A 14,605-nucleotide genomic window follows, 5' to 3' on the forward strand; every position below is an offset into this window, starting at 1 on the left:
TCCCAGCTGCCCAGAGCCCAGGGTGTCGTTGGGGCGCTGGTCTGACCGATATACAAGCCTTAGCCTATACCTCGTGCGTATTACCTACTTCGCCGCTGAACCTGGGGTCGGTTCTGGACTCGGCCGACGCTCTGTTGTCTGTTGTAGCTACTGGCGGCGTCCACACTACAAGCAAGAGTGGTCGCCTTTATCGCTGGTGGGTTTCACCTCAGTTGTTGTACTCGTCTGAGGCATGATGAAGAGTGTCCCAGGTACCCTTGTCGGATGCCATGCCTACGTAGTGCTTGAGCTGTCTATTGAGTAGCTCCAGCCTCCGGGTCATCAACAAAGCTGCTCGCATGCCCATGGTAATAACGGCACGGATAGACCACCATATCCATAGGATGGTAACAGGTATGTCACAGACTCACAGTCCTTTCTGACGATGAAGCGTTCTCTTACAACACTGGGCTTAAACCATCAGAATCTTGATGGCATCCTTTATTGTGTGCATTCAACGTCGTCGCACTACTCGCGGGTAGACCGCACCCGCGTAAGCAGTCTGCTTAAGCGGACATCTTCGTCTACAGCCATAGGCATCCTGGCTCATACGTGACCTACCGGCCTACCCGCCATCCGTCACGGCGCCAACTGCCTTTATGCGTCTGCAAACCCTTGCCAAGACTGCGCTCGGTGTATGCGATGCCCTCAAGTAGATTTTCCAAGCATGCCTTGTATACTCGTTCCAATGAACGTGGAAGACGAATCCAGACTCCGCATGAGGCAGCTAACAACTCGGTAGTGGCTCGCCGTGTTCGGGAGTATGCGGCCAATCCTGTGCAAGAAGTTGGGTAGTAAATCCTAAATGGAAGGTGCGTATGTTCGGCGTCCTCTGAGCTCTCCTACGGTCAGTAAAGTGACTGGTCCGACTAGACGCGTCAGTCCATGGCTGTGCGCCTCTGCTGGGGGTCCGTACGCCCGGGGACACTCCTTTTCTTGATTATAACATATCCCAACCACCCCCAACTCCTCTAACATTGTGCACATTGGTTGTTGTTGGGGAGGTAAAGAATCACCATGCCGAAAAGAAGACGTGACCATGACGATACCCAATACAACAAGGGCAATAAGGAGCCCGCATTACAGCGCAAGTTGCAGGGTCTCCCAGTAGTCGATGGATCTCGGGTACGTCTGATTCCATGCGACGTGACAACTCTCAATGACATTTGTTCATCTCGTAGTTCCAGAATTATGGTCGAGCGACCCTAGGGCAACGACGACGTGCGCCACAGGTCACCCCGCCTCCGCCTGCTGCCAGCCTACAGCTAGTCCTTGCCACGGATCCCTACGGGCAGCTGACAGAACAAGCTCCAGAACGGGAAAGAAGAGGTCGTCGCCGGCGAGGTTCTGAGACAACGACCACCGAACCAGTCAACGCCACAGTCGAAACCTCGGAGACGGCTGGGCCCCAGGCTCCCGCTCGAAGACCGCGAACCATACAACCTACAGAATCTATTGTGGATTCGTCGTCAGGGCAAGCACAGACTAGTACAAGCCGTGCTGAGTCTCATACCGATCGAGTTCCCGGGAAGCGTCGAACCGCACCACGCAAGACAACGAAGGTCTCTGCTTCGGGTTCTGGGGGTCCTTCGCAAGCTATTCTGTTGCCCACCTCTTCTCAATCCCCTTCTTCTACCTTTCAGGCTCTTCCTCATGGAGGCGATGGCCAGGGTGTTGCTGACCACTGGAGGGTACCTGATCCTAGGAACATCCGCCCAGATACCCCTCGTATTGGAAGAACACTTGAATCCTTGGGACCGCACGTTTATAAGTCTTCCAATACCTTAGAAAGAAGCACCATGGCCGATCTGCGTTCGGGTGCTGAAGTGCATGCCTATACAGGACCTGCGGTGGCGCCACACTGGCCCGTGCCACCAGCCTCGCGGCGTCCATCATGGCGTGCTCACATATTGCATCAAGTCGGACCTGGTTCGAGTAACGACGACTGGACTGCTATGCCGTCCCAGTCTGAGAGTCCTACAGTGACCACGCAGCCGCACCCGGATGTCTACACGGCACCTAGACTGTATGCTGGTCCAGTACAAAGGACGCCGCAGCAATATCCAGAGACGTTGAGCGGACCAGCATATGGATCATCGGAACAACGTCATCCAGGTGTGTACGAAGCACGCACTTCTTCCTCGTCGTTGGCAGGTGCACTAGAAGAGAGGCCGTTGTGGACGTCTGTCGGTCTCCAGCGAAACACGGGAACAATTGCGCCCTGGCAGCAGTCTGTGGGACCATACCCAGCCGCTCCGGTTCGCATGGGCTTGCGCAACGTACATCGCCGGACGACAACGTCAGAGAGACAGATCCCTTCGGCTAGGCGTTACCCCCATACGGGACCGATACCCGGGCCTGATCACTCGCAGCAGCGAGAGGAGGCGTGGTTGAGCCCTGCGAGTGGTCATCCGCCGATGTTCGCACCAGATCCTCCACCATATACGGCACGGGCATTGCAACCGCAAACTGCGTTGCGCACAGATCTGGAGTACCCTGTACCCGCCCCGAATTTGGGCAGGCAGCAACAGCTGCCGTACGCCGACCCAACGTACCCGCCGTATGAGATGCGCTCTTACCCTGCTGCGTCGTCAGCGACGTTTGACGCGGGTGGTATTCCTGAGTACGCTAGGCAGGGATCGACGCAGCTCACACCTCCATCGCTTCCAGTGCTGGTGCACGCAAGCGGCGCTATCGCCGATCCGTACGGTGCTGCGTCAAGCATGTCCTTTGCGAATATACCCAGCTATCCTGTCACGCAAGGCCCCATCTCGGACGCGTCGAGAGATGAGACGGCGCGCTCACCTTCATACGAGGCTTTCTCATCATCACTTGACGCGTATTCCTTTGAGGCCTTTCGTACGTCTCTTCATTGACCCATGTCCTGATCGATGCTAATACCGCACCGGCGTCGGTTTAGAACCTGAACTTGAAGGATCAGATTAGTCTCCCCGGCGTATATCTCATCATCACAGGCGGCGCCGCGGCCTTCGAGCACTACGTTATCCGGGACACATCTCACTTTGCATACGCTCCGGGACCTGTATAACTGTTTCTGACTGTATCAACCCTCTTAGAATCCTGCACATGATCACGACTGTCGTAGAGAGGATGCATTGCATAGTTCTTTCCGCACGCTACAGCATCACTATAGCATCGCTATGATTGTCTGTGACCCATCGCTGCATCAACGAATGTGAGGGATGATTTTGCCCAGGCTGACAAAGTCCGGGACAGTTCATCTATACGTAGCATGCTGGGTGGCGATTATCTCATACAGATGAATGCCAGAGCGCTGCCACTGCCATGGTCGCAAGGCTAGACTAACTGTTGTCTTTCTCGCTGTTCAAGACTCTACGCACAGCGCAGGTACAGTATTAATTTATCCATAGAGTCGCATAGGACTGAATAAATGCGCATATACGCAACCTGACATAGGCTAGAGAGTAGACTGCACTAAGACGTTGGCCTCGGCTTCGACTATATTGGATGCCGCCGACGCGATTTCACCGTATTCCTGGACTTTCTCCAGGTCAAACAGATAGGAGGCGGACCGTATAAAATTCTCTGCTGGGTCGAACGAGAGGGAGGAGGGAGGATGACTGCAAGGGACAAGACGCTGGCAGGCGCGAGTCCAACGCGCGCGTTACAGTGAACGTGATCGTGACGAGCTTCCTGATCAAGCACGCCGGCAAAGGCCGATACGCACCTCCGTTCAGGAAGGTCCTGTTCTTCGCGCTTGACGTTGTCCCGCCATCCCGCCAGCTCACAGATAGCCTGTGGCAGTTTCATACTCGATGTTCCCTTTCTCTCTACCAAATGCCAATGCCCAATTGAGGGATTTCAAGGCTTCAAGGTGCGAAGTCGAAACCTAGGAATCATCACGGTCCGACCAAGTGGTCGCCAACGGCAGCGCCGAATCTATGTTCCTCTATCATGCTGAGTACCTCCCGCAAGAGCACGATGCCTCATGCGTGCAGGGACAACCTGGGTTCATCTGGGATTCTGCGTATAGATTGCAATGGTTATAATCATGACCAAAGACCCGAGAAGACGGCACCTTGGGCTGACTGTCAGCCAACATGCCTGGTCAGCCTCCAGGTTCGTAGTTATGACCGCCTCAGCCCGTCGCTCTCGTTCCCTCGTGCCCCTCTCTCCGCTTCCTGTCTCTGTGTTCTCGGTTGCTTGGTCGCTCTCTTTGCTTTGCAGTCACTCGTTTATCTTGCTATCGACTACGCTCTGCTTGTCTATTCGTCAACATGCCTCTCAAGACCCCGATGAATCCAGCCCTGAAGAGGACCTGCAAGCCTCCCGACACAGCTTCCATCAGGCTCGCTAGCACTGGGGTACGCACAAGCAATGGTACCCAACCGTTACAAATCGAAGCACACGAGTCACACCGTCCTTCCGGAGGTACCCAGGAGCGGGCTCAGTTCCCGGAGAAGGCACCAGGTCACGGGTTGAATACGAACAACAGACAGGTTTGTCTCATACGCTTCTTCAATACCGTCTGAGATGCTGATGGTGGCCCTGATTCAAGCCTTCCCATGGCGATGCGTCCTCCGTCGCTCCACCGGCGTGTCCAAGGTACCTTAGGCCCACGAATGCCTCCCTGTTGCGTAGCGGGGCAGCCCCAGAGGAGATCAATAGCCGTACTCGTATGCGATCCGTAATTGCGCCTGCTCTCATTCAGAAGAACTCGACAGTCGCCTTCGGCTCTACGATCCATACAAGCACAGTGGAGGCCCGTCGCAAGAAGGCAGATGCGCAAGTACCTCACTCAAACACCCGTGGTGGTACCAAGGACATCAAGATTGCACCTCTTTCCAGCAGTCGCCGCGTCAGTCCTACGAGACCGGCACCTCCTCTGCGCCCACGCCCTACGCCCGCGACAGTTGCTAAGACCGCACAGCGCACCCCAGCACGGAATGGCTCGACGACCTACCCTGTCGCCCCAAAGACACCAACGTCGAAGAGCATTACTCCTACCTTCGGCGCGGAGATCGGGAGACATGCTCGCTCGCGCAACATCGGCGGTGCTACGAAGCGCACCACGGCTCCGCCACCAACCAAGCTACCCGCTCCTACGCGTCAACCTCTCCGGAACAGGACCGCTGTTCCTTCAAGTTCGACCGTTCGAGGCTCTGTCGTCAAGCAAGATGGCCTTTCTCAGCCTGGCAACGTATCAGGACGCAAGTTCATTCCTGGTATGCGTGCGACGTCCCGATCGGTCACGGCCAGGGAGAAGGCACCGGTCCCTGTGGCCAGTCTCCCATCTGGCAAGCGAAGCGCATCGACAGTACAAGACGTGGTTGCTAAGTCAAACAAAGAAGCCCAGGCAGATGGAAACATTCCTATTGACGCGAAAGAGTATGTTTGCTTTCTTCGCGATCACATGTATGACACCCTCACACCATCCATTGCAGAGCCACCACTCCGTCGCACCAGGAGAAGTCATGCGCGCTGCATGCCAAGATTGATCAAGACGACGTTGCTGGGCTCGTTCTGCCCACCGTTGAAGCTATCAAACCTGAGGTCGCTTTGATTGGTGGACACGAGCTCGCCGCATCTATCACTCAAGGTGAGCTTGACTGGTTGGTCCGTGAACATACCGCTGATTCAGTGGCAGATACTACTGTTGGTCAAGATGGTCAACCCACCTCGCCCAGCTCCGAGGTGGATGCGGACGAAGGTGGTGTGCCAGCTCACGATGATGATCGCTTCGAAGTTGCGCCAGAGGACAAGCATGAGGTCGCCATGACTTTGGAAGGTGCGCCTGCAACACATCCACTTTGTACACCCTTTGACACCGCCCACGCAGAGAGCGTCAGCCAACCTGGGCCCTCTGATGTCGATGTGCTCTCCGACGCGACCGCCCTCGAAGTCGATGTAGGCAAGCTGGACAGCTCGATCGCCGAGGCGCAGCAATTTAAACGAAAACATGATAATGAAGATATGACTACGACCCCGAGTACGTGACCTGCTTCTCATCTGTAGTCTTGAGGTTTACTGTCTGCTATGAAGGTCCGTCTGACAAGCACGAGGAAGTTGCGAATGTGCCTATCATTCCGACCACGTCGAAGACCGAGTCAATCCCTGAAGTCTCGTTCGACAGCCCTGTCGCAGACAACGCCGATCCCTGCACGGTCCCCCTTCCTACAGATGACGATGAAATCGACACCGTGGATGAAGTACCCATCGTTTGCATCGCTCTGCCAGCAGACTCCCCCACAGGACTCGAGGTAATCTCTTCCGGCACTGAGACTCCCGCTTCAACGATCTATAGCGCGGACGTCAGCGACTTCGATTCCGGGAACTCGCAAGACAAGCAGACAACGAGTCTCACCGAAGATACCGAAGGGCTTGCTACGGAAGCCGGGGATATACCCTCTGACCTGGAGGTACCTGCTGGGGAAGCCAGCCAAGCGAGGCCAGCGAGATTGGCTGTATCCGATACGATCCTCAGCATCAATGGCCTCCACGAGGAGCAGGTTGGCGCATCCATTGAGATCGTGGACAGTGCCGGTTTGCCCGCTGTCGACGCTGTCCATGAACTTGGGCAGAACTACTGGAAGTCAATCTTCGACGTTAGTGAAGATGAATCATCGTTCGTGGTGCGTCCCCAGATTCAATCCTATCGCTAACTTAGTCTTGACCCAATTTGTGGACCCCAGGGTGGTAGCCACACGGATGACAGCATGGACGAGGAAGCTCTCGAGAAGATTAGGGAAGAGCTCTCTCGTCCTATGCCCGAGCCTCCTATTCCGAAGTTCGCCGACTGGGTAGATCCCGTCCTTGCTATGACCGCTGTCGGCGTGATTCCCAAGGATCTTGGGGAGTTCTCGGGCCCTCACGGCTCCGAACAAGGCCCTGTCCAGCCGACGGGAGTATACGTGCCTCACCCGGTCGCCGCCGCACTTGCACTCAAGGACAGCAAGACAGGACGCATGGGTAGTGGTTTCCTTGGCATGTTTATGGGCCGGACGTCGTCTGCTTCGAGCATGTCCTCGGCAGCCTCGCGGCCCAGCACGCCTCCACTTCCGCCATCGCCACCCGTTGATACTCCTCAACTCATCGACGGCTCTGCCTCTCCGGACTCCCCTTCTTCGCCTTTTCCGCGAAGCGTATCGCCAGAGAGCATCCCCTTTCCGGTCACACCCCCTGCCTCCGACACCGTCACCGCGCCTGCCGTGCCTAGACCTAGCAAGCTTAAGTCCTTGCGCCGCTTGTTCGGGGTTGCCAACTAAGCGCGTCGCGTTGACGTAGGGGCGCGATCGGCGAGCAGAGGATGCTGGTCTGCGCTGGAGACAAGGGCGACGTGTGGCTGAGGAGAGAAGAGAGCGCGGAATTTGCCGCAATACTGACTGGCGTACGAGCTCGAGCAAGTTTCGCTTGGAAGCCCCCCTTGCACCACGTGTGAGCAACGACAAGTGTTGTTCCGATTCTCAAGATCTAAATGGTCGATACGGCGCGGGAGTTGTCGCGCGATGCGCACTCGCCTCGTTGAAGACGAAGAGGACGGCCACGCCTTCTCCAGCCTCCGAGGTTACCACCCGCTATCTGAATCACATCACGCCCTGCAAGCTTCGGTTTTGCGCCAAATTTCGCATTCCCCTCTTCCCCCCGTTCATACACCGCCTTTGCCCCCATCGCAGCTCAGCATCTTCTATTCTCCATCGTCTTCTGCGTCAACGCCGTACCGCTGGGAACCTCGAGCAAACTCAACACGGGTAGTCCCCTTTCGGTCATCGCAACATCAAAGTTTCTTCTCGGCGACTTCTTCTCCCTGATACACTACTAGGCCTTAGTTTCTCTGTCAGATCCGTCTGGTTCCCCTTCGCGTTCGTCTACAATCATATGCCCCGTTCCTGTATTATCGAAACCATTCTCGCCCATTAGGCCAATCCGCCCCCTTGCCTATCCACTTCTTTTCCCTTGCTTCGTTCGCAATGGTCGCGCTTTTTCCTATCATTGCTTTTGTACTCAACGTCACACATACATATCATTCTGCGTCTTTGCCACATCATTTATGATTCTGCACGTGTTCAAGCACGTCTCAGAGCACTTTGCTTCTGAGTCTATCCTAGTCATGGTGATCGTAGGTGACATATCGCTGTGCATTCATCGTGCAGTGTGGACTTTGACACGCTTCTAGCACAGCATACTCAAGGTCTCAGTACTCAGGCTACTACCGAGTGTACAGCCACGAAGCTCACTTTGCATCGCATACAATCTATGATCATGTACGGACTGTGTGGGATATCGCCAAGATCTCTCTGACTTCACTCTTACGACGGGTACTTATATCAGGACCCCTGTTTATTGGTGGGGAGGCCTGATCCTGCCGCCCGAGATTTTGGCATTTTTGTCCGGACGTGTGTGTCCAGATTTGTCCGGATTAAATCAGGCCTCAGGGATGATTTTCCGCTGCTGTCCGGACTGTGCATCAGGCCTTGGTACGAGCGGATCGGTGTCCGGATTGCAGGATCAGGCCTCGTCAGCCATGTAACTCATGGTGAATAGTCGGGCAAGTGAGCACCAACGGTGCGCGGATGGGGTGGCTATTGGACAATGATCATGCCAGTCGTCTTCGTCGCGCACAGCGTGATATGGCTGCTCGGCATTCGACGTCAGGGAAGTCATGACGCCGACCTTGCACATGCACGGGACGTGTAGGTCAGCTTCAGGCTGTGTTGCGACGCTATACGGACGGCTGAGGTGTCCGGATAGGATCAGGCCTCGCGAGGTTGGGGGAACCATGTCCGGATACTGACACAGGCCTCCGCCCTCATGAACGTCGATTTTGTCCGGATTACATCAGGCATACCCCCTCAAATTAGCCGGATTTTGTCCGGATTGGGATCAGGCCTCTCCCCCAATTGACAGGGGTCCTCTTATATCGGATAGATTTCGTGGCTCTACATGGGTATATGGATAGCTACAGTATCTGGGTATAATTCGCATGTCACTGAGGTCGTGACTTTGAGGGTATAGGAACTGTAACAATGGTGCAACACTGTGGACCTAGTGATATTTATCGACCACACAGGGATGGTTGACCCCTAGTCAACTTCCGGAGGGTGCGGGGAAGGACGTGATGTTGAGCTTGACCGAGTTGGGGCCTCCGTTCTTCTAAGTCCGTTCTTCTAAGTCCGTGATGTGATGGTCCGTGCTGAGATGGTCCGTGCTGAGATGGTCCGCGCTGCGATGGTCCGTGCTGCGATGCCCAGACAACGACGCTTGACTGGGGTGGGCATGGGCATGCTGAGGTAACCGGGTGCTCCGTAGGTGTCGTTCCTTGATCTTCTACGTCCCAAGCTGAAGATTCACGTTCTCAGGCGGACCGGCATCGCATACAAGCTGAGACACCGCAGTCAGGGGCCTGCAGACGTGGCAGTTAAACTCGAGTCGCTTACCGGGCGCAGGCAAGGCAGATCCAGCGGACTCGGCCATGGCGGCCGCGTCGCACAATCCTGATCGACGTGGTCTCCGTCTGTAGCGCGCCGGCGAACAGAGCTGCCACCATCGAGAGGGCGGGTTGGCAACCCCGGAGACGAGTGGGTCGAGCTACAAACCTGCGAATCGCTTCCGTTCGCAGACCCTGAGGAAAACTCAGCTGGTATCGGCAGGCCCTGCGAACAACTCGTCAGCACACCAGAGCTGGCCCATAAAGGCAACAGATACAACTCACAGTAGGAGGTACCCATTGATCCAGAGCCTGCAGTAGCCTGGGGGTAGCTCGCACGCTCCACGATGTGTGATAGATGAGATCAGACGACGGGTCGTCGCTGGCTGGCGTAACATAGGTGGAGGGCAGCTTTGAGGAACTGGTCGGCGTGGGATAGGTGGGGGGCGGCTCGGAGGCAACGGTCGGCATGTGATAGAGGGGCTCCGGCGAATTACAACGAACCATGTGCGGAAGCCCATCGAAGCCAACAGGTGCAGGTGAAGTGTACTGCGCGTGGTTTGGTCGGGATGGCAGGGTAGTGTTCCAGATCATCGCTTGTCTGCATGGAGTGTGCGCCGCGTAGTTTGCTCTAGGTGCCATAGTTTGTGTCCAGTTAGTCGGCAAAGTGTAAGAAGGGTACTGGGGGTAGTTTGCTCCGTATGCCCTGGTAGATGCACTGGTAGATGCCAAGGTAGATGGTGTGGGTAGATATTGTGGTAGATTAAAGTATTCTGCTCCGGCCGGATAGATTGATGTCCCAGGGTAGTGCACGACATAGGCGTTGTTAGCACTAAAGGAGGCTTGCTGCAGGGTTCCGGTTGGCAGGTCAGCAGCTGTAGGGGTAATCCGGGCCGATGGGCGCAACACCCTGGAGGCTCTCGGGTTGAAAGCAGGGGCACACGGGTTGAGCATTGACCTGGGCAACGGTGACGAAGCAGAATGAGCAGGGGTGGACGACGGCGACGGGGCAGAATGATCAGGGGTGGGCGACGGCGACGGAGCAGATTGATCAGGGGTGGGCGACGGCGGGTCGTAGGCAGTCTCCATCGGTTCGTCGATCTCGAGGACATCGTGGACGACGAAACACCCAGCGCTGTTGATGCTATCGTCGTGACCGTCCAGGTCGTCGTCGTGAAGGCTTGCTTCAGCAGTGTTGTCAGCCGGATTGCACTCCTCGAAAATATCGCCCTCGTCGTCGGTACTGGCTGTCGACAGCGCGTCATCAAGCTCGATGGCAACCGGATCCACGTTCACTGGCTCCGCACTCGGTGTTGGCTCTCTTGCCTCGGCTGACGGGTCATTCAACGGATACAATGCGTCGGGGATTGTTGCGGGTGAGGACGAGGTAGACGTCGAGGTGGATGCGCCGGGAGTTGTTGCGGGTGAGGATGTGGTAGACGTCGAGGTGGATGCATCCTTGAAATAGCGAAGCTCCGACTGCGAGGCATCGCGCGCGTACGGGAAACCGGGGCCCAGAACACCTTCAAATCGGTCTTTGCCAGGCTATGGGGCGGAAAGATCAATATCAGAACTGCGTACATTGTAGACTGCGAATACTCCACTCACTTGAGCACCGTTAGACAGCTCTAGCCAGTCGGGGACACGGGCACCACGGAGGTGCTCCTTCAGTACCCATAACAGCACTACACATAAAACCACGACCTCCGTGCTGAGGGACTGGAGATCAGTGAGGACAGACCGCCACATGTGGCGCACATCCCACATAGGCTCGACGGTGCCGTTGTGAAGTTCCAGAGCGAAGGAGGACTGCAAGTAGTTGACTTCGGGAAGTATAGAACTGGTGCGCACGCTGTAGGCAGCCGTCAAGGTCCACATAGGCGCGACGGTGCCGTTGTAAAATTCCAGAGCGAAGGAGGACCGCAAGTCGTCGGCTTCGGGAAGTATATCACTGGTACGTGCGCTGTAGGCAGCCGTCGAGGTGTTCGCGTACACGAGGGGGGTCCATGTTGGGGTAGGGCCAATAGTCGGCACCGGGCTAGGCGTGTCGTCAGTCTTATTCGGGCCAATGCAAACGAGCAAGCGCACCTGGACGATGGGAGCAACTTGATAACCAATTGAGCGCATTGGATGGTATGTTGTATGAGTTTAGGAGTGGGGATCGGTGATAGATGTATCACGCTCAGCACGAACACGATGACGCCCTGTAGTAGGAGCCTGAGCTCGAACATCTTGACGCGAGGTCGTGTGATGTGGTGGGAGTATGGGTGATAATGAGGACAAAACGCGGGGTAGAAATACGGTGTGAGGTCAGAACAACGCTTGTCAAGGCCAGAACAATACTGCGCCACGACTGGGACCGCGAGTTGCAACCATTATATACGAACCCAGTCACGTGAGGGCGGTGCTCCGCTTTGTCCAGCTACAGTGGTCAAAGCGCACTGGTGGCTGTGATATAGACTCGTCGCCGCTCGCGTGTCTGTCGCACCGGCAGTGGTTCTGGTGCGGATGTCGGCATAAGTACTACATGCCAAAGCAAATGTGGCGCATACTCTACAGCGGTAGAGTATGCGCCCATTTGCTACGGCGTGGGCACTCGGCGTCGAAAGATGAGAATCTTTCGATGATCTTCTGTTGCCAGCCAGATCGTTGTACTTGATTTACACAGAGGTCAGTATCATGAGCGCCTAATCGTCTGAGCAATAGGCGCGTCGTACCTCCATGCTGTTGTTGTCGCGGGTCGTCGTCCTTGGCACTGTTGTTCTCACTTTATTGTGCATTAACGCTTTGCACATGTGCGATACTGGTTAGCACGTACGACCAGTGAGTGTAGACCAGCGAGACAACTGAGAAAACAACACCGACCGTACATTTCGCCTAGCTGATGAGACGTGCGCACGCGGTGAGCATGGTCTCTGTAGCGCATAGCCTGCTTCACGCGCAAGAATTCCTCCAACGGCTCTATTGTGGACCCGGTGCAGCATCTCAGAAGATGAATATCCTCGGCATTCCCGTAGGAGGCTTGGTCACTAATACCGCGCACGATGCTCGTCACCAGCGCCGGAGCCGCGAGAACGGCGTGGTGATGTGTCTGAGCACAGCAGAACCACCAGCCTGTCCACCTGGCTTTGGCCTGTCTTCTGGAATTCCTAGCACGCTCGTCCGCCTCATGGCGAATGGGCGATGCAAGCCGACTCAACACCCTGAAATCTTGAGGCAGTGGGAGCATCCTGGATCAGGCACGACACATGGCTTCTGGATGTTCGGAGGAGTCAAGAACGGTCGGGACCTAGCCATATGCACGAGATATCGTCTCAGTCTGCATCGGGTCTGCAAGACTCGTGGTAATGCACATCTGGGGTCCGGCTACAGCTGAGAGTCTCAATGGAAAGGATACGAAGAAGAACTCACGATAGTGCGCTTCGAGTTGAGTGTCCGCTGTGGACATCAATTGCGACGCCTTGGCGACTCCCTCCGACACAATACCTTCCCTATGAAGGCGGGAAATCACAGCGACATGACATCGCTGGTTCGCGTGTAATGTCGTTTAGAAGTCGGTAATCGCGGAGGCCAAGATCCGCTACTGCACCGCTGTTGCACGAGTAGTAGTACTGTCATACTCAGTCTGCGTTGGAGCCTGCAGAAAGTCGCACCTAGTGTGCCAGTGAGCACGGATCAACATGAACAACAATCACGAACTCACGGGGCTGTCGCATCCAAAAGTCTCGAGGCATTGTATACGCATACATCCCGTGGACAACGTCTCTAAGTAACAAGGCATGTCGGGGCCATGGTCATCGTCTGCGGCACGTCCGTGTAAGCCATTGCCCCTAGTGCCGCAAGCGCTGGCCGGGACCACGTGCAGGAGCGCGTCCAGAACGCGTTGCGCGACAGACACCGTCTCTCCCTCCTCTCCGGGAGCCCGCTTTACAACTTGTATGAATCACCACGCTCAGCGCGTCATGAAGCCCTCGAGACTCCCAAAACCTGCTTCCCGCGCGATCCGCTACCATTCTGCTCAAAGACATCAGCGACTATACCATGCGTCTCGAGCCGCTTTTGTATCGGCAGCCGCTAGTACAGGCTCGCAATCGTCAGTCAACCCAGACGAAATAGCCCTGTTTTCTCGCCTCTCTTCGCAATGGTGGGACGAGCGCGGCGAGTTTCAAATGTTACACAAAATGAACCCTGTCAGAATTCAATTCATCCGCGAGAAGCTGGTATGTGACACCCTTCAATCAACGCTATACTTCGGCTGACGTCGGTGCAGCTTGAAATGAGGAGGGAGGACGGAGAGGACGCGGCGAGTGCGGATGACGTTCTGAAGGGGCTGAATGTCCTAGATGTCGGATGCGGGGGTGGTCTGCTTTGTGAGGTGTGCTCCCAAGAAGTGGACTTCGCGGCGATACTGACTTGAACAGAGCCTCGCCAGACTCGGCGCGAACACGCTCGGCGTTGACGCTTCTGCGTCGAACATCGGCATTGCGTCCACACATGCATCATCCGACCCTTCGCTCAACTACTCACTCTCCGTGAAATCTACGTCCCCAGCACCGACCAGCAGAGGGAAGGGCGCTCTGACATATGAGCATACATCCGCGGAGGACGTGCTCGCTACCCGGGGTCCGAGGCAATTCGACGTTGTCTGCTCGATGGAGGTCCTCGAGCACGTAGACAACCCACGCACGTTCCTGCGCAATTGCGCTGACCTGGTCAAGGTGAGCTCTCTCCTCCCATTTCGCAGACGTCTTCTCAGCCAGTATCGCAAAGCCCGGCGGTCACCTCTTCCTCTCGACCATCTCGCGCACGCCGCTTGCGTACCTACTCACCATCTTCGCCGCGGAGCACCTCCTGCGCCTCGTCACACCCGGAACGCACACCTACGCCAAGTACGTCCGGCCCGAGGAGCTCACGCAGTTCTTCGGCGACTACCGCTCTGCCCCTGAGAGCAGGCCGTGGATCTCTCGCCTGTACGGTGGCGTACCCACGCGCACGGAGGCGGAGACGCGTGGGATCATATACGTCCCGTGGAAGGGCGAGTGGACACTGGTCCCTCGCGGCGCCGTGGGCGCGAGGTGGGGAGAGGGGTGCAACTACCTGTTCTGGGTACGGAGACCGCTGGAGTAAAGTTGTCTTGGATTTCGTTGCACAGAGTCGGAC

General features: G+C 56.2%; 5 protein-coding genes across 5 annotated transcripts; 4 read left to right on the top strand and 1 right to left on the bottom strand.

The window, feature by feature from the left end:
- The first annotated feature begins 677 nt into the window (after positions 1-677).
- C8Q71DRAFT_468771 (uncharacterized protein) lies at positions 678-3,212 on the top strand. The gene is made up of 4 exons (XM_047918737.1): positions 678-851; positions 913-1,164; positions 1,221-2,898; positions 2,960-3,212. Exons 2-4 carry the CDS (start codon positions 1,057-1,059, stop codon positions 2,983-2,985), a joined length of 1,812 nt encoding a protein of 603 aa, XP_047781575.1. The 5' UTR covers positions 678-851; positions 913-1,056; the 3' UTR covers positions 2,986-3,212.
- An 853-nt stretch (positions 3,213-4,065) lies between these two features.
- Positions 4,066-7,406, top strand: C8Q71DRAFT_468815 (uncharacterized protein). Its single transcript, XM_047918739.1, has 7 exons — positions 4,066-4,520; positions 4,580-5,409; positions 5,466-5,620; positions 5,669-5,809; positions 5,861-6,010; positions 6,064-6,653; positions 6,714-7,406. Exons 1-7 carry the CDS (start codon positions 4,299-4,301, stop codon positions 7,284-7,286), a joined length of 2,661 nt encoding a protein of 886 aa, XP_047781576.1. The 5' UTR covers positions 4,066-4,298; the 3' UTR covers positions 7,287-7,406.
- Positions 7,407-8,893: 1,487 nt separating this feature from the next.
- C8Q71DRAFT_468788 (uncharacterized protein) lies at positions 8,894-11,794 on the bottom strand. The gene is made up of 5 exons (XM_047918738.1): positions 11,534-11,794; positions 11,054-11,483; positions 9,731-10,990; positions 9,456-9,671; positions 8,894-9,399 (listed from the first exon to the last, which is right to left on the bottom strand). The coding sequence occupies exons 1-5, from the start codon at positions 11,674-11,676 to the stop codon at positions 9,346-9,348; spliced, it is 2,103 nt and encodes a 700-aa protein (XP_047781577.1). The 5' UTR covers positions 11,677-11,794; the 3' UTR covers positions 8,894-9,345.
- A 432-nt stretch (positions 11,795-12,226) lies between these two features.
- On the top strand, positions 12,227-12,960 carry C8Q71DRAFT_468823 (uncharacterized protein). The gene is made up of 2 exons (XM_047918740.1): positions 12,227-12,268; positions 12,327-12,960. Exon 2 carries the CDS (start codon positions 12,330-12,332, stop codon positions 12,819-12,821), a length of 492 nt encoding a protein of 163 aa, XP_047781578.1. The 5' UTR covers positions 12,227-12,268; positions 12,327-12,329; the 3' UTR covers positions 12,822-12,960.
- Positions 12,961-13,407: 447 nt separating this feature from the next.
- Positions 13,408-14,572, top strand: C8Q71DRAFT_703393 (ubiquinone biosynthesis O-methyltransferase; the record flags this gene model as incomplete). The annotated part of the gene is made up of 4 exons (XM_047920316.1): positions 13,408-13,665; positions 13,716-13,820; positions 13,867-14,163; positions 14,216-14,572. The coding sequence occupies 4 exons, from the start codon at positions 13,408-13,410 to the stop codon at positions 14,570-14,572; spliced, it is 1,017 nt and encodes a 338-aa protein (XP_047781579.1).
- Between the last annotated feature and the right edge of the window lie 33 nt (positions 14,573-14,605).

This window comes from Rhodofomes roseus, assembly GCF_022264815.1.
Source record: "Rhodofomes roseus strain CIRM-BRFM 1785 chromosome Unknown C8Q71scaffold_5, whole genome shotgun sequence".
NCBI classification, from domain to species: Eukaryota; Fungi; Basidiomycota; class Agaricomycetes; order Polyporales; family Fomitopsidaceae; genus Rhodofomes; species Rhodofomes roseus.